The 23,115-nt window shown below is 43.3% G+C and overlaps 1 protein-coding gene and 1 long non-coding RNA gene across 2 annotated transcripts in view; one reads left to right on the forward strand and one right to left on the reverse strand.

The window, feature by feature from the left end:
• The window catches only part of LOC309568633, a 119,816-nt gene that overhangs the window by 49,493 nt on the left and 47,208 nt on the right, over nt 1-23,115 (reverse strand). The window lies entirely within an intron of this gene.
• The window catches only part of LOC309568303 (leukocyte receptor cluster member 8 homolog), a gene marked incomplete at both ends in the record, with an annotated part of 58,851 nt that continues 44,804 nt past the window's right edge, over nt 9,069-23,115 (forward strand). The window contains one exon of the mRNA XM_082273971.1: nt 9,069-9,695. Coding sequence (XP_082130097.1) covers nt 9,069-9,695 — 627 coding nt within the window. The remainder of the gene's footprint in view (nt 9,696-23,115) is intronic.

A 23,115-nucleotide genomic window follows, 5' to 3' on the forward strand; every position in this document is an offset into this window, starting at 1 on the left:
AGAATTCAGATCAAGGTTAAAAAAGTTGGGGGCGTGGCTTGGCGCGCAGCGTGGATGGCTGCCTGAGAACGGAGCTCCGGACCTGAAGCGGCTCAGCATCCGTTCTACGGCCTCATCTCAGCCAAATATTGCTGAAATATGGGCAGAGTTATGAAGACTAATCCCCAGGGCAAAAATATGAAGAACCTTAAGGCCCCACAAGGGAAGATTATTGCCGATATCTTCAAGGCCCAAACGCTCACAAAGAGACACACCACGGGCAACAAAATGGCGCAGAGGCCATCCTTGGATGAAGAAGAGGAGAATGACAACGAATCTATTGCGGCTTCAGAGGATAATGTAAGTGCCACATCCCCTAGAGACAGACAGCTAACTTTTAATGACATGATGGCAATAGCAGCCGATATCAAAGGCTCCTTTGCAGCTGCCATAACAGATTTGAAAACGGACATTGTAAGGCTGACTGACCAAATGGCGGGAGTGGAAAGAGCAGGCAAACAAAGGGACAGAGCGATTAAAAGGTTACGAGCACTCATTCCGGACACCTGATCGCTATGAATAGACATTTGGAGGACTTCGTGGCAGGAGAAATAATATAAGGGTGCAAGGCCTGCCTGAGTCTGTGGAGGGGGGGGGGGGGGGGTGACATTCGATTAGCACTTTCATCCATTTTTAACAATTTACTGGAAAGACCCGCCGAATCACCAATTGAAATGGATAGAGCTCATAGAGCTCTCAGACAGAAGGCACCTGACTCTATGCCCCCAAGAGATGTAATATGTTGTCTAACCAGCCATACACTCAAGGAAGAAATCCTGGCCAAATCTAGGCAGAGCGATCAAATACTATTCAATGAGGCTCAAATTTTGCTTTTTCAGGATCTCTCTCCAATCACCCTGAAAAACAGGAGAGCGGTGAGACCTCTTTTGGAGGTTCTGAAGGGTAGGAACATTCCATATAAATGGAAATATCCCTTTGCTTTACAAGCTACCTTGCAAGGAAAACACTATATCTTGCGAACCCCTGATGATCTGCCCTCCTTCTGTTCCAACTTACAGATGGATCTTATAGATCTACCAGATTGGTACGCCGAATTTTTACTACCTGTAGCCCCTGTAACACATCATGCCTATGAAAGCTCTCCTTCAACGTCCGCTCACAGATCCCCTTTCTCCAATGGGGGGAAAAAAAACAAAGAGCAAAAACCCTCAATTACCTTTTGCCTCTCCTCCTAAAACGCCGAGGATAAGAGATCTCAAGTAATTCATGCTGCTTCAGATATTCAGTGACTATTCCTCTATCAGCCTGATGCCATGTTTTTGTTTGCCATGTTGGCTGTTTGGGGTCATGTGACATAGTTGGAAGCTTGCATTTACCTTTCTCTTTATAAGGACTTGCCCTCATGAAGGAAGTTGTTGCTTAAGATCGGGCACCAGCAGTTGATGATTTTGGTTTTTCCTACTGCACAGTGTCACCAGTTTGCCTTGTTACATGTCAGCTTAGACTGTTTAACAGGCTGTACCTTAATTTTTTCTCCACTAGATGTCACCATTGCATAAGATTGAGACTCTGCTACCTCAGAACACAGACAGGAGTTTGAGATTTTGTTTTAACCCCGAAGTCTTTCCTTCATGTATTTTCTACCTATTGTTAGAAGAGGATGGACGGCGTGGGCTTTCAAAGTCCTGAGTATTCCTAATACATTTATGTTTATCGCAGAATCTCTTCTTGATGAACGAAGCAAGCACGCACGAACTGAGTGTCCACAATCTGCTTTGACTTGCTCCTTCTTCTCCTTAGGCTCCGAAATACCCACAGAGGGACCTTCCATTTGTGCATCCACTTAAAGCAGAGTTCCACCCAAAAGTGGAACTTCCGCTTTAGGGAGTCCTGACCCCCTGACATGCCACATTTGGCATGTCATTTTTTTGGGGGGGGAGCGGGTACCTAGTTTTGACAGGTACCCGATCCCACTTTCGCTCAGAGTGCCGCGGCACCCTGAACGGAAGTTCTCCTCTCCCCCTCCCTCCCTGCAATCTTCTGGGACACGTCAGAGGTCCCAGAAGATTGCCGGCCAATCAACACGCGCAGCGCGACTCACGCATGCGCAGTGGGTACCCCGCTGTGAAGCCGCAAACTGTCACAGCCGGGTGCCCACAGCAGTGATGCCGGCGCCGAGGGAGAGGATCGAGGCTTCGGGCGGCCGCATCGCTGGACCGTTGGACAGGTGAGTGAATGGCTGGAACTCCGCTTTAAGGTACTGTAATGATTGCTCACTCGGACCCAGAGACTTCCTTGGCTCTCTAGCCTTCATGTCTGATTCGCCCGAATCTCCTCACACCGTAGTTGCTTTGATGTCACTGCAATTTTATCTTGACAGGGCCAGCGCCAAAAGTTGTTTTCATGTTTAAGGGGTTAATGAAGATGCTATTTTTGTATTTTTGCTCCAACTTCAATCTTTTCAATGTGTATGTAAAGATGTTTTCCCAGTATTCAAGCTGTAGAACTTTATTTGCTTTAAATTTAATAATTGAGTTTAGAGCCGTCTTCTTGTGGGTCGGGGTAATGCCTTGACGCACGGGAACTTAGGGTACCTTAGGTACCACTGTGTGGCGCTCCTTCCAGCGTTCCCACCAGGCTATTATATTGTGTTTTCTTATTTTTCATCACACTTTAGTTAGTTTGATATAGCCTAATTTCTTCGTTGACGAAGGGACACGTTCTCAGGTCAACTTGACAAGAGTTTGCCTTTCCTTTGTATTCCTATACCTACCTCTGCTCTTTTCCTTTCTGTTTTCTTCCCTCTTCCCTTCACCAAATCCCCCTCCCCCGTCACTAACCAGTGAGACTACGAAATGGCTTTTGCTCACCTTGGTAAGGGACCACTGATCATATCTTTCAATGCTAATGGCCTTAACATACCAGAGAAAAGGAGAAAATTGTTGGGGGAATTGAAAAAGAGCAAAACACAAATTGCATTTATACAAGAGACCCATTTTAACCACTTTACCACCGGAGGATTTTGCTGTCTTACGTCCAGGCCACTTTTTGCGATTCGGCGCTGTGCGACTTTAACTGACAATTGCGCGGTCGCGCGACACCGTACCCAAACGACATTTACGTCCTTTTTTTCCCACAAATAGAGCTTTCTTTTGGTGGTATTTGATCACCTGTGCAATTTTTACTTTTTGCGCTATAAACAAAAAAAGAGCGTTTATTTTGAAAAAATAAAAATATTTTTAACATTTTTTTATATGAAATTCCTCCCAAAAAATTATGTAAAAATCAAATTTTTTTAAAATTGTTGGCCAATTTGTTTTATGCTACATATGTTTGGTAAAAAAAATCACAATAAGCGTATTTTGATTGGTTTGCGCAAAAGTTATTGCGTTTACTAACTAAGGGAAAGATTTCTGTCATTTTTGTTTTTTTTTTTAACGAGTAATGGCGGCGATCTGCGTTTTTTTTTTTTTTGCGGGACTGCGACATTGCGGCGGACAGATCGGACCCCTGACTGACATTTTTGACACTTTTGGGGGTACCAGTGACATTACTACAGTAATCAGTGCTATATATATGCACTGTTACTGTAAAAATGACACTGGCAGGGAAGGGGTTAATTTTATTGGAGAGGGAGGGGTTAACGTATGCCTGGTGCTTACTAACGTGTGGGGGGGGAGGGGACTGTGTGAGCCAGGGACAGATCGGATGTTCAGCTATGCTGAACACTCCGATCTGTCACTCCCTGTCACTGAGGAGATCCGCCCGCTCTGTTTACATAGGCGGCCGGATCTCCAAACTGGATTCACCGACGATCGGGGAAGAGCAGCGGCGATCGCCACCGCTCCTCCCCTGGCCCGACTCCCGCTGTGAATGAAAACAGCGGGAGTGCGCCTCCGGCAGCGCGCAAGCGCCGCCTACAGGGGGAGGAGTCCAGCGACGTAGGTCTACGTCGCTGGACGGGAACGAGCCACTGTGCCGCAGTACCAGCACAGTGGCCAGAGCTAAAGTGGTTAAAGGAGATCAAATTCACTGACAAACATTTTCCAAAAATTTACTCTGCATCTAATCCTCTGGCAAAGACGAAAGGGGTGGCCATCTTGCTTAGTAAGAATTCTTCATTTTCTGTAGAAAAAGTACATGCTGATCCTGATGGGAGATTTCTCTTTCTGGCGGGGTCCATAAATGGACGCCCCATCACCTTAGCAAATGTTTATTTTCCAAATAAGGCACAAGTATCCTTCTGCTCATAGTTAATAGACGAATTAAAGAGTTTTGCCTCTGGATGCATTATACTTGGTGGAGACTTCAATGTTCCCCTGGAACCTCTACACGACACATCCTCAGGCAAAACCAGTATAGCATATAGGAAGCTAAAAAAAATCAAAGACTTGTTGCGATCTTTGAACTTGGTGGATTCGTGGCGCGCATTATATCCCCTTGAAAAAGACTACACTCATTACTCTGCCCCGCACAACAAATATGCAAGATTAGATATCTTTCTGATTTCGCAAAGAGATTTACCAGATTTAGTAGAGGCCAAGATAAGGCACATTGCACTATCAGATCATGCCCCTATCTCAATTACAATTAATACAGACACACAATGCAAACCAACGTTTAATTGGAGACTGAATCCCTCACTATTACTAGATCAGAAAATCAAAGATGAAATTACAGAGACTATTTCGAATTATTTTAAAGAGAACGCCTCTCCCGAGGTGTCACCGATGACGTTCTGGAAAGCGCATAGAAGTGTTGTTAGAGGAGAATTTATCAAATTTGGTGCCAGAAGGAAGAAAGAAAAAGAAAAATTGGTGAATGAATTGGTCTCCAAAATAACCCAGTTAGAGGCACAACATAAAGTATCCTTGGCCCAATCTCTTCTGGGGGAGCTGTCTAATGCAAGAAAAGCACTCACAGACATACTCAATAACAAAACCAAGAGGTCGATTTACTTTAATAGAGCAATCTATTATGAACACGGGGATAAAGGCAGTAAATTCCTGGCTAGTGCCCTTAAAGACCTCCAAGCTGCTTCACACATTCCCTTCATGAGAGATAAGCAGAATAATAGGATACATGACCCTAGGTTTATAGCGGAATCATTTTGATCTTTTTACGAAAGCCTATATAACCTACCCCCACAAACTCGCCCTGCTGGCTTAACTGGTTCTAGAGAATCATTAATTGCTCAATACATAAAAGAAAGCGGACTTCCAAGCCTCTCACAATTAGATATCGCCCAAATGGAAAAAGAAATCTCTTCAGAGGAAGTACAACAAGCAATTAATTCATTGAAATGCGGTAAAAGTCCAGGACCAGATGGTCTAACCTCCCAATACTACAAAACTCTACAATCGATTCTGACCACACCTTTAACGATAGCTTTGAACTCTCTTTCTAAACAAACCCAACCCTCTCCAGAATTTTTAGCAGCCCACATCACGGTCATTCCGAAGAAAGACAAAGACCCGACATTATGCGCCAGTTATAGACCAATTTCCCTTCTCAATCTTGACGTTAAACTTATGGCGAAGATTTTAGCGAATAGACTAAGGCCTCTTTTACATCTTATTATAGGCCCAGAACAGGTAGGCTTTATGCCTGGGCGAGAGGCTCGAGATAATATCATTAAAACCCTCAACTTGTTACATGAAGCGAAGATTAATAATCTAGAAGGATTGATTTTATCTACTGTTGCTGAAAAAGCTTTCGACAAAGTGGCTTGGGATTATCTCCTTGCCACCTGTCGCCACTTAGGTCTAGGCGATAATATGATGGGGTGGATTGGGGTCCTTTATAAGAATCCAACTGCTAAGGTCAAAGTGAACAATGTGTTCTCCACACCCAGGGCCGCCATCAGGGGGGTACAGGCAGTACTGATGTAAGGGGCCCGAGCCTCTAGAGGGGCCCCACAGGGACTGCTTCCCTTACACTTTAAAAAAAAAAAATTTCCGAACTTTACAGGACCGCCACCTGCACCCGACCCCCCCCCCCTCCCCCCGCCACGGGGGGGGGGGGGGATATGAGATAATACTGCTTGTAAGGGGCCCGGTGAGGATGGGAAAAGACGGGGTGGATGCAGCGGTGCTCCGTGACTGCACTGGCTTTGTGTGAGTCGGAAGCTGCTGCGTCTGTGTCATTGAGCTGAGAGCTCACATCGGGCTCTTTGCTGCCACCTCTGGCTACTTCCTGCTTTTGCAGTGCACTCCTCGTCAGTATCCTGCTGGACTGCAGCTCCTCTCTGTGTCACAGACACATGGGGGAAACAAGAGCGGGGGGTGGGAAGACCACCTTACAAGTAAGGGCTATGTACAACTGAAAAGGGGGTGGTTGTGTACATGTGTGTCTCTGTATGTACCTGTGTGTGTATATGTCTGTGTGTGTATATATCTGTGTGTACATGTCTGTGTGTGTATATATCTGTGTGTGTATATATCTGTGTGTACATGTCTGTGTGTGTATATATCTGTGTGTACATGTCTGTGTGTGTATATATCTGTGTGTACATATCTGTGTGTATATATCTGTGTGTACATATCTGTGTGTATATGTCTGTGTGTACATATCTGTGTGTGTATATATCTGTGTGTATATGTCTGTGTGTACATGTCTGTGTGTGTATATATCTGTGTGTATATATCTGTGTGTACATGTCTGTGTGTGTATATATCTGTGTGTATATATCTGTGTGTGTACATGTCTGTGTGTGTATATGTCTGTGTGTACATGTCTGTGTGTGTGTATATATCTGTGAGTGTACATGTCTGTGTATATATCTGTGAGTGTACGTGTGTGTGTACATGTGACTGTGCGTACATGTCTGTGTGTGTGTACATGTCAGAGAGTGTACATGTGTGTGTATGTGTGTGTACATGTTGTATGTGTGTGTATATATCTGTGAGTGTACATGTGTGTGTACACGTGACTGTGTGTGTGTACGTGTCTGTACATGTGTGTGTGAAATATATACACATGTGAGGGGGGCTGAGTGCATACACATGTGAGGGGGGCTGAGTGCGTACACATGTGAGGGGGGCTGAGTGTGTACAGCTGCTGAATTTGGATATTTTTGGACAAAATATAATTCCTTACTGTTAAATCTTGATAGCACTGATGACTTGGAATAGAATTTTCATTTTCATATATTACACTGTAAGTGTTAAAATAAAAGTGTGCACTGAAGGGCTCACTGTTATGGCTAGTGGGTGGATTTGGTGGGATGGCCCGTGGGCAGGCCCTGCTGAATGTTGGTGGTCAGGCCCCGGGGGGGGGGGGGCCCAGGCCTAAAGCTGTGTAAGGGGCCCCACCATTTCTGATGGCTGCCCTGTCCACACCATTACACTTGCATAACGGGACGAGACAGGGTTGCCCATTGTCTCCGATCCTATTTATACTAGCTCTAGAGCCACTGATTAGACACACAAATACCGACCCAGCGATACACGGATTTTGTGTTAAAGACAAGGAATTCAAGGTCTCTGCTTATGCAGATGATCTTTTGTTCTATATCACCCAGCCCCATATATCTATACCTAACTTAAATCTCCAGTTTCAAAAATTCAGATTTCTTTCCAATTTTAAAGTCAACCATTCCAAGTCTGAAGCGTTGGATGTTTCTTTATCGGATAGCATCAAATCGCTCACTCGCAACAACTGTCCTTACAAATGGGAACCCCACTCATTAAAGTATTTAGGAATACATCTGACTCCCAAAATTGAGACTATTTTTGAAACTAACTTTACTCCTTTGTTGTCGACCATTTGTAAGGATCTCAAAAGCTGGAACTCCAAGAACTTCTCATGGTTCGGGAGGGCAGCTATCCTGAAGATGGTTATTTTGCCACGTTTACTATACCTGTTCCACGCGTTACCGATCACAATTCCCAATAGCTTCTTCCGCAAGTTACTCACTATCCAAAGGCAATTTCTGTGGGCTATGAAAAGACCTAGAATTAACCTACAGACCTTGCAGTGCTCCAAGCCTAATGGGGGCATTGGCCTACCAAACTGTTCCAGGTACTATCAAGCCACTTACATCACTAGGGTTGTGGATTGGCATTGCCATTCCCACCAAAAAGACTGGGTAGAGTTGGAAAAGAGCTGTTCAAAGTTTCCCGTTCACAATCTAATTTGGTCCAATCCTTGTAACTACCCTCCTGAAGTCAGGAAACATCCCTTGATATCCACCACACTGGCTATCTTAAACCGTATAGCACATAAACACCATCTTGTAACTAAATACGGGATTATGACCCCCATTACAAATAACCCTGACTTTGTACCAGGTCTGGATTTCAGAACAAAGACTTCAAATACACAAATATTACACTCACAGCTGCGTGTGAAGGACTGCTTAAAGCGATCATGTTTACTCTCTTTTGATGAATTTAATAAGCAACAACCTAAGGGATATAACGTCTCATTTTGGAATTATATGCAACTGCATGATTTCATACGAAACTCAAAATACAAGTTTCAATTGAACACTCCTCCGACGGCATTAGAGGAGATCTGCGTTGGCCAAACACCCTGTACCAAAACCACATCACTGGCTTATAAATGGCTGTCTCAGACTCTGAGGGGGTCACTAGATAAACACAAATTGACCTGGGAGAGAGACCTCAATTGCAGCATTTCTAACAAGAACTGGGAGAAAGCTTGCGTTTTCACACACAAGTGTTCCCTGAGCACCAAAGTTCAAGAAACCTCCTTTAAAATACTGACGCAATGGTATCTCACCCCAGTGCGATTAAAGGTGTGGTCTCCGCAGATCTCCGACAACTGCTGGAGGTGTTTAAAAGAAAGAGGAACATTCTTGCATTTATGGTGGTCCTGCACAGTTATCCAAAAGTTTTGGAATGAGGTTATTCATCTCATTAAAAACATCACCAAAACTTCTCTCACCTTAGATGCTGCCTACTGTCTTTTACATTTACACAACTTTTCTTATAAAAGATATAAACGGGGAGTGGCCTGGAGAGGACGAGATGTGAGGACGTGTGAGAAGGAGCTCCCGCTAACCCCTCTCCCGGACCTATCCGACACGGCACAGCTTTAGCGGCATGCTAACGACTAACACGGCCAGGAATCGCCCAGTAACTCGCTCGACCAGCGAACGACCAGTGGCGGACAGGCGCCAGCCACAGAGGAAGTCGGACGGCGGTATCCAGCGATACTTTCAAAATTACCTTCCCGGAGCACCTGTAACAAAGATGGCGGCGGCGCGTGGGGGTGCACAGTCCAAACAGAGCGTGCAGCAGCGAGCAGAGAAAGGAGAAAAGCTGCCGGAAGAGAGCCCAGCAAACCTTGTGGAGATGGGGAGAGAAGCCGAAGCAGTCCTCGGTAACCAGCAGGAGAGTAGTAACCCAGAAATTAAGGACTTACTGAAAGCTCTGCCGACAAAAACAGAGATTGAAGCTCTGATCTTGAGGATTGAGGAAACACACCAGCGAGACATACAGGAGCTCCGCAAGGATATGACCCAACTGACCGACAAAGTTACCTCAAATGAAGCGGAAACCATACGTGTAAAAGATCAAGTGGCTGATGTAAAGAGAACCACAGAGACACTTCTAGAGCTCACTATTAATATGCAGCTTCGTATTGAGGACTCAGAAGATCGGAGCCGCAGAGGGAATTTAAAGCTGAGAGGTGTACCAGAAGTGGAAGGGGAAAACCTGCAGGAGAAGGTGAGAGACATTTTTTTAAAAGTGCTTGCCCCTACCTCCCACCCTGCGGCCCCCTTGGAAATAGACAGGGTCCACAGAGTAGCAGGGTACAGACATATAGACCCTAGCAGACCTCGTGATATTGTATGCAAGATCCATCATTATACACAAAAAGAGGAGATCCTTCGCAAAGCCTGGGATATAGGCATAATCGAAATCGCAGGGACTAAAATAAAAATACTCCCGGACCTGTCTAAAAATACTTTATATCGTAGATCACTACTACGGCCAGTACTGGATAGAGCCAAGCAGCTGGGCTTTAGATATAGATGGGGTTACCCGCTGGCGGTAACCTTTTTCAAAGAAAGAGACATGTTTGTTCTGCGCACCCCGACAGCTCTACCCAGTTTATTTGAATTTCTTGGTACTGAACCTGTCCGGGTGGAGGACTGGTGCGCAATTGACCCTAGGAAAATGGGGTATTTAAACTGGAACCCCCTCAAGGGGGGGATGAATGGAAACAGAAATAGAAAAGCACGGACCCAAGAGGCTCGAGAGACTGGAGGATCAAACTGAAGGAAAGAGCGGAAATGAAAAATGATGTAGGAATGTCACCCCAGGGACTCTTTTTTTTTTTTTTTTTTTTTTCTGGGTTCTTTTTTTTTTCTTCCCTTTTTTTTTTTTTTTTTTTTTTTTTTATTCTTTATATATATTTTTCAATATAAACCCCTTCCCACGATAGGGACCAAGAGACATTCGCCCCTTCACACCCTCGTATAAAATTTATTCCCAGTGAATTTGATACATATTTTTTTTTTTTTAAAAACATTTGAAAAAGAGGGTTTTTTTTTTTTTTTTTTTGGTGTGTTGTTTGTTTCTTTTTTTTGTTGTATTTACTTTAATAGAGCACAAGAGTCACGAATCACGAGTGTGGAGAGTGTAGGGGGCCCTTATGGGATATGAAGGGTCTGTGTTTTAGTTTGTTGTATAACATTTTTTTTTTTTTTTTTGGTTTGGGTTGTGTGAAGCTACATACTAATTTCTTTTTTTGAGCACACAATGAGTAGATGATCTAATTGAAGTAGGTGGGGTAAGACAGCAGGGAGCTGCCTGCACATTTATTATATTGCAAATTGTTGTAAAATTGATTCACGAATAGCATCACGGGTTTTCTTTTGGAATACATATGGAACACATATGCCTAAAGGACCATTTTTTCTGGGTCCCTAAGAAGGGTGAAGATCACGGAGAGAGAAGGAAGGTCACCTCTCTTTTTTTTTTTTTTTTTTTTTTATGCCCCTGGGACAGTAGTATATTACAGATATTTTTCAGAAAGTGTGAAGGGTGTTGAAAGAATCAAATAACTACAGATAGGTTTGAAGATCTTGTAGGGGGGGAGAGGGGGTGACAGTTGTAGCATAGTGAGAGTGGAGGTGGGGTGGGGAGGAGGGGGGGGAGAGGGGACAGAGGAGTTCACCCCCTCTCCTTCCCTTCTCCTTCCCCCTTTCTGTTTTTTGTTTTTTCTTTTTGTTTGTTTTTGTGACCAGCATGTTAATAAACCAGTAAAGGGCGTGACAGGCACTGGAAACAGTGCCTGGAGTTAGGGGATATTGTATTAGGGAAGAGGGGATCGGAATAGACTGGGGGTAAGATACAGACCTCTATCATTTACAAATTAAATTTATTTGGCTCCTTTTTCTCTTTTCTTTGACTATCGAGGGCTCTGTCTCCTTTTTCCCCCCCTTTTTTTTTCTTTGTGTGGATCGTAGGCGAACGGCCATTAAATTGCTTAAGTCAAGATTTGATTGACTGTATGATTTTTAAGAGGGGATAGAAATGGGACCCCCTTACCCTGGTTTTTTCTTTTTTTTTTTTTTTTTTTTTTTTTTTTTATTTTTCCTCGAGACCAGTATGTTGATAAGCCAATAGAGGGCGTGGTAGGTATCGGAAACAGTATATGGAATGAAGGGGACATTATAGTAGGGAAGAGGGGAACGGAGTAGATTGGGGGTAATACATAGACCCCTTTCATTTTCATATTAAACTTAGTAGCCCCCACTTCTCTCTCTTTTTACTATCAAGGGCTTTGTTTTCCTCTTTTTTTTTTTTTTTTGTCCCCGGGGGCATAGGCGCAACGTAATGCTTATTTCCAATTTCCCCCCTCCTCCTTTTGCTGGGATACAGAGGGAGGTCGGGAGAAAAACAGGCCGGGAGAAGTAGATAGAAAAAAAAGGAACGAATTTAGACATGCCGAAGATTATGGAAATGATCAGTGTCGGTGTTTGGGAGAGGGAAGGGAGAGTGGTATTCTCTAATCCAATCCAACCATAACCCCATTTAGGAAATAGCTCATAGAACCAACATAGTTTGGATGAGCTACCCAGCGTAAAGCTATTTAGTGACCTCTCTAAAGTTGAGAGGCCAAGAGGGTACCTCCCCTTCTCCCCCCCTGCCCTCCTTAAATTTAATCCTTTTTTTTTGGGGGGTTTTTTTTTTTTTTTTTTTTTAACCTTTTTTTTTTTTTTTTTTTGGGGCCTTTTTTTTTTTTTTTTTTTTCTTCTCCCCTCTCTCTCTTCCACTCCTCGCCTTTTGAGCGATGGAAAACATAAGAATTTTATCCATTAATGCAAAAGGCCTGAACACTCCAGAGAAAAGGAGAATCTTGCTGGACGAGCTGAATAGATCTAGGGTAGATATTGCAATGGTGCAGGAGACACACTTCAGAGAGGACAAATGTCCAAAGCTTGGTAATAACTCCTTCCCCATAGTATACCACTCTACCAACTGGGAGGCAAAGTCAAAGGGCGTATCCATCCTTCTATCAAGGAACATACCTTGGAAATGTACCCAAATTATGAGCGACCCAAATGGACGCTATCTGTTTGTGAAAGGGACTATAAGAGAGACCATAGTTACACTAGTTAACATGTATGTCCCAAATGTAAAACAGGATTGCTTCTTGAGGAGGAGCATGGATACACTTAATGACTTCAGAGAGGGCCATTTAATAATAGGGGGGGATATGAATATACCCTTGATCCCTTCAGAAGACACATCAAGGGGCATATCATCAATTCCGCCTAGAGTAAGAAAGCAGTTCGCTAAGACACTACAAGAGGGACAATTAATAGACGCATGGCGTATAATGCACCCAAGAGAAAGAGATTACTCATTCTATTCCTCTTTACATCAACAATATTCCCGCATAGATTACTTCTTAATCCCACACAATCAATTACATGCAATAAAAGACATAGTGATGGGCTCAGCAACTTGGTCAGACCATGCCCCAATTACAATAACTTACGATTTACCAGACAAAAGAGAAAGGAGAGAAACAACGTGGAGATTGAATGAAAACCTTCTACAAGACCAGGTGACAATGACAGAAGTTGAATCAGAAATGGAATTTTTTTTTTAACCAATACTATTGTAGATTCAGACCCAGGGATAATATGGGAAGCGCATAAAGCAGTTATAAGAGGTATTTTCATTAAGCACGGGGCTAGGATTAAAAAACAACGAACTAAACAACTAGAACAGTTACTCCAACTGCTAAATAAAGTAGAAGCGAAACATAAACATGCACCGTCAGAGGAGGGAAAGGCAGAACTTCTGAAGATAAGAAGGGACATCAACGAACTTCTAGCCTTTAGAGTTAAAGCAGCAATTCAAAAAACCAAAAGGATCACATATGAATCAGGGGATAAATGTGGGAAGTTATTAGCAAAATCACTTAGAGATCAAAACTTGACAACTTATATTCCACATTTAGTAACGGATGCAGGACAGAAACTCACATACCCTAAACAGATAACTCAGGAATTCAAAAAATATTATGAAACATTATATAATTTAAAAACCCCCATAACCCCACAATCTCAAATGGAGGAGTACGTACAAATCTCACAAATGCCCCAGCTGTCTGAAGAGGAGAGTAAGATACTTGAGTCACCAATTACATTAACAGAGATAATGGAGACTATAAAAAATACGAAAGTTGGGAAGGCGCCGGGACCTGACGGGTTTACGATTCATGATTATAAGAAACTAATTCCATACCTGAAAGAATTCATGAAAGACATGTTTAACGCGTGGGGGGCAGGGAAAACAATCCCCAAGGAAACTATACATGCGCATATTTCGGTAATCCCCAAGGAGGGTAAAGACCCCACCTCGTGTAAAAGTTACAGACCAATTTCCCTGTTGAACACGGATTTTAAAATTTTCACAAAGATCTTAGCAGTTAGACTACAGAAATATTTGACGAAATTGATCCATCTGGATCAGGTGGGATTTGTCCCAAGCCGTGAGGCGAGGGACAATACGACCAAGTTGCTGAGTCTATTACATATAATCCACCAAAATAAAATACCAACCGTTCTACTTAACACCGACGCAGAGAAAGCGTTCGATAGGGTACGGTGGGAGTACATGTTCGTAGTCCTTCGTTACATAGGAATAGGGGAAAAAATGTTAAGATGGATAAAACAGAGTTACTCAACCCCCTCAGCAAAAGTAAAAGTAAATGGAATTCTTTCTACAGAGTTTTTAATTACAAACGGAACGAGACAGGGATGTCCCCTGTCCCCGCTCCTGTTCGTATTATCATTAGAACCGTTCCTGTGTAGAATCCGAATGAACCCAGACATTTCGGGTATCAAAGTGGGGAAGGACCAATATAAATTATCTGCGTACGCCGACGACGTTCTATTTTCGATTACAAAGCCAGTTATATCACTTCCTAATTTATTGACCGAACTAGGGAAGTACGGAACTCAATCTAATATGAAGATAAACTTTATTAAATCCGAAACAATGGGAATAGAATTAGCAGGGACACTTCAACAACAATTAAGGGCAAATTTTAAGTTGAATTGGACAAAGACTGCTTTAAAATATCTAGGGACGTTAATTACTTCAAAAATCTCACAATTGTTTAAGATGAATTTCATTCCCCTATCAAAATCCATAAATGCATTATTACAAAAGTGGAAAGGAGGAATGCATTCATGGATGGGAAGGTGCAATATAATTAAAATGAGTGTTTTACCAAAACTTCTGTATATTTTCCAGGCACTTCCCATCCACATTCCACCTCGATACTTGTCCCAGATTGAAACCATGATAATGGATTTTATTTGGAAATCAAAACGCCCCAGGGTAGGGAAGAAATATTTATTTAAATTTAAAACAGATGGGGGGCTGGCGATTCCGAATATGAAGAGATATTATCATGCCGTTCAATTAGGCAGAATGATTGATTGGTGTCGCCATAGAGAATATAAGTTATGGCCGAACATAGAGCAGGCACAATGTGAGGTATCACTGAAAAGAGCCCCCTGGTGTCATAAGAACTTGCCAACAGCTATTAAGAATCACCCTGTTATAGGAAACACGATTAAAATATGCGCAAAAATATTTAAACAAGACAATCTTATACGGGAGAATTCCTTACTATACCCGGTCCTGGGGAACCCCCTCTTTGAGCCAGGGTGTCAAGACAGGAAGTTTAAGGCTTTAGCAGAAAGGGGAATCTTTCAGATTCTTGATTTCCGCTCAGACACAGGATGGGTGACCATGGATGAGTTAACAGATGGGTCAGGCCATTTTGGCCTAGACTCATGGAGGGCTTTTCAGTTACGTCACTTTCTGGGAACATTGAAAGCCCCCCCTCAGGGAGATAAAGAGGTAACACCCTATGAAAAAATATGTACCCAAAATGGAATACTGGAACATACTATATCCAAAATGTACTCCTTGTTAATGACATCAGTGGTACAGCATAAATTCCCTTTCTTGAGGGAGTGGGAAAGGGAAATGGGTATTACTTTCTCACCAGAACAAGAAAAACAAATAATTAAGTCAGTATTTGCTACCTCAATGTGTGCTAGAATTCAAGAAATGAATTATAAAATTTTTTCCAGGTGGTATTATACTCCGGTTAAAATGAATAAAATTTCTATAGCAAACACAGATCGATGCTGGAGATGTGGGACAGAGAGAGGCACAATGCTTCATATATTCTGGGCATGTCCTAAATTAGAAATGTACTGGGAACAGATTTTGAAGATAATACAGAAAATTACGAAAAGTTATATCCCCAAAGAACCGGCTTTGTTTCTGCTCCACGTCTCTAGCATACCGATACAAAATTATAATAAATCTATTATACCACATTTAATAAATGCAGCCAGGACATGTATTCCTCTCAGGTGGAAAGAGACTGAGCCACCTAACATAATTACGTGGTTCAGGAAAGTGGAGGAAATAAATAACTTGGAAAGCTTGGTCTTTTCCGCCCGCCAACAAACTGATAAATATGAGAAGAAATGGAAACAATGGATAGATTACGTAAACTCAGGAGAAGGACAACTTTAAAATACAGAGAAAGAATTAGATATAATAGATAAATAAGTATAAGGAGAGGGTTCGGGAGATGAGGAGAGAGGGGAGGGGAAATTTAAGAGAGGGGGAGAGGGAAGAGGAAGAGAGAAGGAAGAGAAAAGAGAAAAATTTTTTTTTTTTTTTTTTTTTTTGGAGGTGGGGAGGAGGGGAGAGAGGGAAAAGGATTGAAATGGGAGATTTGGGTTTGGTTATAGAATGCCTAAAGAAGACTATGGTCACTTTTGAGTCGAACCGAATATTTTGAAATTTGTAATCGTGAAAGTTGAAATGTTCGGCTATAGAATGTTTAAGGAAGGCTATGGCTCTTTTTGAGTTGAACTGAATATTGTATAATTTGTAACTGTGAAAGTTGGAATGTATTGAATACAGTGTATATGTAACTGAACTTAAAGAAATAAAGAAATAATTTGAGAAAAAAAAAAAAAATAAAAGATATAAACACTCTCTTTCCAGACATTTGCTTAACGCAGCCAAGGCGGTCATACCCCTCCACTGGAACTCACAAAGGAAACCTTCCACAAAAGAATGGCTTGATAGAGTGAAAACTTTTTATGAGATGGAAGAAATCATAGCTATTAAAAAGGAAAATGACTCAGCTTTCCATAAAACTTGGCGTCCTTGGATTGAATTTACCTTGTCTGATGATTACATGACCCTTACTACACGTTAGCCACGAAAATACTTTCTGACTATTTAGCTCACGACATAAATAACAAATAACAGTTACTCAAGAGGCAAATAACCTCCGGCCTATTCTGGTCTCACCTCCTTAGGTCCTACCCTACCCTACCCTTGCCTATCCCCTTCATTCACTTTACTTCTTGTACTTTCCTCCTCTTCTCTTCTTTCTCACTTAGTTACGGCTACCTAGCCGCTGGATTGGGCTTTGGCCCTCCAGACCCTGGTTTATGTTCAGGTTTCACTCATCCGAAATTGGCTTCTTTAAACAGTCACTTTATTTAATCTTGTCAAATTTGGAGATGAAACCGATTTCTATCATTCATCCACACACTTTGTATTGGACATGTTTTCATATGCTTTGTTATATTGATGCATATGTTTGTTTGAATACTTTCAATAAAGCTTTTTATTGAAAAAAAAATAAAAATAAAAATAAAAAAGTTAGTGTAATGAGGTGGTCACGAGTACATCCCCCATCTTTATTATTAACCCATATCTACAAACTAAGGATGACCATCTATTTCTCAAGAAGGGCACACAATGGATTTGGACATGAATCCCAATCCTTGAGTTGCACAGAAGGGTTTTTTTCTTTTAGGGAGCACCTCTAAATTTTGGAGATAAATATTGTTACACTTTATTACACAGATATTTTCTAACATTGTTGAAGATCACTTTATTAATAACTGGACGTTCCAATTTTTATGGAGAACCAAGTTTTCTTTGCTTCAAAATGTGGCAGATTTTGGTATGTGCAAGTTGTAGATATTTGGGCGGATGTCTCGCCACCAAGCATCTTTAATGAGACATCTTGCCATCTGTGGCCATCCTAAACTGGGGGAAGGTCAAAGACACCCCTGATGCCAGGCTTGGTAGGAAAAGGGAAGCAATAGGCTAAAGTATTCCAAACTAGTCGATTCAACTAATATTCCAAGAACAGTTGGAAGGAGGTGTCTGCTGATACATGGAAAATTGTTTGGATTGGTCAGGCAAGGACTTTATAGGCACAATTTGTTTAAAAATCACAATTTATTGAAAAATCATTAAAATCGAAACAACAAATCAAAACAGAAAAAAAGAAAAAGAAAATATGTATATATAGGTGCATGAGTACATGTACCTCATATACAGAGGACCACAATCATAAACAGATGTAACAATTGAGTATATAGATTTGTTATGAAAATGTTATGTCCTACTACATCACATAATGGGCCTTATGATCGGTGACAGGGAAAGCAGCTGTCGTCCGTCAGGGTCCCATGACGTTATATTCAAATGGTGGAAGGTAGATATATACAATGCTCAACATGTTTCGCTTCTATACAAAGCTTCGTCGGGAGCTTAACTCATGTTTCTGTACATTTGAAGTAATTCAGTGGGAAAGGTTAATGAGCCCACAACCTAAGTTTAACGAGGAAGGTGCTGGGATTGCAGGTGAGATCCAGCTGGATGACGAATATCAGTAAATGCTTTCTTTGGTAATAGGCTAATTTGAGGACAAGCTGGTTTGTAAATCCAGCCTTATCTAGGAGCTGTTAATGGTATCACGCATATGCAATAAGGACATAGGAGTCAGACCTCCCTATTGTAGTACGCCGTCCGTGCTTGTAACAGGGACAGTCAATCCAAAAGAAGGATGAAGAAAGCCCATTGTTTGTAATCCTGACCCACGCAGACACCTTCCTCGGATGGCGGCGGTTCCATGATGGATGGAATGATGGAATAGGCATGGCACAGGTGATGGTAAGGTCATGGCACAGGTGATGGAATAGGCATGGCACAGATGATGGTATAGGCATGGCACAGGTGATGGAATAGGCATGGCACAGGTGATGGAATAGGCATGGCACAGGTGATGGTACAGGCATGGCACAGGTGATGGTACAGGCATGGCACAGGTGATGGTACAGGCATGGCACAGGTGATGGTACAGGCATGGCACAGGTGATGGAATAGGCATGGCACAGATGGTACAGGCATGGCACAGGTGATGGTATAGGCAGGGCACAGATGGTACAGGCATGGCACAGGTGATGGAATAGGCATGGCACAGATGGTATAGGCATGGCACAGGTGATGGAATAGGCATGGCACAGATGGTACAGGCATGGCACAGGTGATAGAATAGGCATGGCACAGGTGATGGTAAGGTCACGGCACAGGTGATGGAATAGGCATGGCACAGATGGTATAGGCATGGCACAGGTGATAGAATAGGCATGGCACAGATGATGGTATAGGCATGGCACAGGTGATGGAATAGGCATGGCACAGATGGTATAGGCATGGCACAGGTGATGGAATAGGCATGGCACAGATGATGGTATAGGCATGGCACAGATGATGGTATAGGCATGGCACAGGTGATGGAATAGGTATGGCACAGGTGATGGAATCGGCATGGCGCAGGTGATGGAATCGGCATGGCGCAGGTGATGGTATAGGCATGGCACAGGTGATGGAATAGGCATGGCACAGGTGATGGAATAGGCATGGCACAAGTGATGGAATAGGCATTGCACAGGTGATGGTACAGGCATGGCACAGGTGATGGTACAGGCATGGCACAGATGGTATAGGCATGGCACAGGTGATGGTACAGGCATGGCACAGGTGATGGTACAGGCATGGCACAGGTGATGGTATCGGCAGGGCACAGATGGTACAGGCATGGCACAGGTGATGGAATAGGCATGGCACAGATGGTATAGGCATGGCACAGGTGATGGAATAGGCATGGCACAGATGGTACAGGCATGGCACAGGTGATGGAATAGGCATGGCACAGATGGTACAGGCATGGAACAGGTGATGGAATAGGCATGGCACAGATGGTATAGGCATGGCACAGGTGATGGAAAAGGCATGGCACAGATGGCACAGGCATGGCACAGGTGATGGAATAGGTATGGCACAGGTGATGGTAAGGTCATGGCACAGGTGATGGAATAGGCATGGCACAGATGGTATAGGCATGGCACAGGTGATAGAATAGGCATGGCACAGATGATGGTATAGGCATGGCACAGGTGATGGAATAGGCATGGCACAGATGGTACAGGCATGGCACAGGTGATGGTATAGGCAGGGCACAGATGGTACAGGCATGGCACAGGTGATGGAATAGGCATGGCACAGATGGTATAGGCATGGCACAGGTGATGGAATAGGCATGGCACAGATGGTACAGGCATGGCACAGGTGATGGAATAGGCATTGCACAGGTGATGGTAAGGTCATGGCACAGGTGATGGAATAGGCATGGCACAGATGGTACAGGCATGGCACAGGTGATGGAATAGGCATGGCACAGATGGTATAGGCATGGCACAGGTGATGGAATAGGCATGGCACAGATGGCACAGGCATGGCAAAGGTGATGGAAGAGGCATGGCACAGGTGATGGTAAGGTCATGGCACAGGTGATGGAATAGGCATGGCACAGGTGATAGAATAGGCATGGCACAGATGATGGTATAGACATGGCACAGGTGATGGAATAGGCATGGCACAGATGGTACAGGCATGGCACAGGTGATGGTATAGGCAGGGCACAGATGGTACAGGCATGGCACAGGTGATGGAATAGGCATGGCACAGATGGTATAGGCATGGCACAGGTGATGGAATATGCATGGCACAGATGGTACAGGCATGGCACAGGTGATGGAATAGGCATGGCACAGGTGATGGTAAGGTCATGGCACAGGTGATGGAATAGGCATGGCACAGATGGTACAGGCATGGCACAGGTGATGGAATAGGCATGGCACAGATGGTATAGGCATGGCACAGGTGATGGAATATGCATGGCACAGATGGTACAGGCATGGCACAGGTGATGGAATAGGCATGGCACAGGTGATGGTAAGGTCATGGCACAGGTGATGGAATAGGCATGGCACAGATGGTACAGGCATGGCACAGGTGATAGAATAGGCATGGCACAGGTGATGGTATATGCATGGCACAGGTGATGGAATAGGCATGGCACAGATGGTACAGGCATGGCACAGGTGATGGTATATGCATGGCACAGGTGATGGAATAGGCATGGCACAGATGGTACAGGCATGGCACAGGTGATAGAATAGGCATGGCACAGATGATGGTATATGCATGGCACAGATGATGGAATAGGCATGGCACAGATGGTACAGGCATGGCACAGGTGATGAAATAGGCATGGCACAGGTGACGAGTCAGCACTTCCCTGGCTGAGACACTTACCTGGCGACGGCTCGGCTCCCGGCGGCGGCTTCTCCCCCTCCTCGCGACTCCGACGTCCGTCCTCTTCTGCTCGGCTCCCGGCGGCGGCGGGAAGCTGACCGGGCGGTGACGGTGAGTGACTTATGCACGCACCGGCACCGCCCCCAACGAGGTCAGCATGGATGTCCTTAATCATGATTGGTTCAGGCTGGAGTCTGGACCAATCATGATCCAAGACATCACAAAAGGGGGGTGGTGTAGCGCTGTGCTCTGCGCTACAGTTACGCCCCAGAAGGCTGCCATTTGGCGCCTCTGCGGGTGGAAAACCCCACCCCCCATAGGCACCAATGGAGCGGGCTCCAAAAGGGGGTGGGTGTAGCGCAGTGCTCTGCGCTACAGTTACGCCCCAGAAGGCCGCCTCTCGGCGCCTCTGCGGGTGGAAAACCCCACCCCACATAGGCACCAATGAGGTGGGCGCACCCTTGTGGGCAAAAATTTTTTTTTTTAATCTTTTTTTTCTTTTTTTGGGGGGGGGGGGGGGCAGCGCCCCTGCGCCCCCTATGGGCCGGCCGCCACTACTTTAGAGGTTGTGATTCTGCAGGTTCCTTCACACACATCTTCTGGGAAAGTGGAAAGATAGCCAACATTTGGCATCAATTAGAAAAACTTGCTTCCACTATCTCCGATACTCCTATTACTCTTAATTTATCTAATTGTCTTCTATTCACTTCCATTACAAACCTATCCATCCCTCTTATGAGGCTAGTGCATACAATAAGTGTTGCTATACACTGGTTGATAGCAGTACACTGGAAATCCGTATCGTTTCCCTCTTCCCAACTCAAAACAAGAATTAATGCAATCAGCCTCATGGTAAAAATCTTTCACACTCTTTACAACTCTACCCACTTCTATGACAATAAATGGGACCCCTGGTTTAAACATGCGGAAATTCTATTCAAACCAATTTAATTCAGATAATAACAATTTTGATAAGATGTTGATCCTTTGCTTTAAATTACTTTGAGTAAAGATGCCGTTAGAAATATACAATATACTGTGACACCAACCACTAAATATTTCTTCTATTTTTATCTAAATGACAACTACAATGATTCTGTTATTAGACTATATATCCTATCTTTTGTACCGTGATAATAATCTGTTTGTAATACCATGCTTGTTGATATATAATGTTCTTTGTACCACCATTTTATTCCAAATAAAAAGTTTGTAAACAAAAAAAGAATCGCCTATGGTGAACAGAGGAGATTATCTTATTTTATGATAAATCCAACAAAAAGCCGCCAACTCGGTGCCTCTTCTTAAAAGATTCTTCATTGATGCACAACAGTAAATACATTGTCTATAGATTCTAACATGTTTCGGCCTCAGCCTTCCTCATAGCTATGAGGAAGACTGAGGCCGAAACGCGTGTCTATGGACATTGTATTTGCTGTTGTGGATCAATAAAGGATCTTTTAAGAAGAAGCACCGAGTTGCCAGCTTTTTGTTGGATTTATCTACAGTGGACTGGTTGGCCTGAGCACCGACACTCTGTCTTTACATAATTTATATGGCGGTAGAGCTTGGGTGAGTCTTATATATATCTTATCTTATGCCTGATTGACCTATCTTTAGTGGATGTTCAGCTCCTTTTGGTAAGCCTTGCGTGCGGCCAATTGTTGAAGGGCTTCAGGTCCTAGCTACCAGGTCATAAGATATATGTGGCATGCGTGTTTTTATTGACTACACGGTTGGACTCTATCAATTTAGACTTCTGCGGAACTATTTTTATTTACATTTGCCACTTTTTGTTTTCTACTTTTTCAATGTTTGCATTCATGTGTGAGAGGTTGTCAACCCCTCTTTGGTTATTTATGAGATATTAGCACAACTTTCTTATTTTTTGTTTTTATATCACATGGTATGCTGCTGCTTTGTCATTTGTATAGAATTTGTTTCCACAGAGCGCGGTATACGTTTTTTATTTCCATAAAGGTGAACTATACCTAGCAGTGCAGGGACCCTACTGCAGGAGGTTTTTGTTTTGTGCCTGGAGTTTTACTTTAAAAAGAAAACAATTTTTTTTCTCTTATTTTTTACAGTGCCTTGCCAAAGTATTCACCCCCCTTGACTT

The sequence above is a fragment of the Pelophylax lessonae genome (assembly GCF_965119305.1).
Source record: "Pelophylax lessonae genome assembly, chromosome: 12".
Classification (NCBI taxonomy): domain Eukaryota; kingdom Metazoa; phylum Chordata; class Amphibia; order Anura; family Ranidae; genus Pelophylax; species Pelophylax lessonae.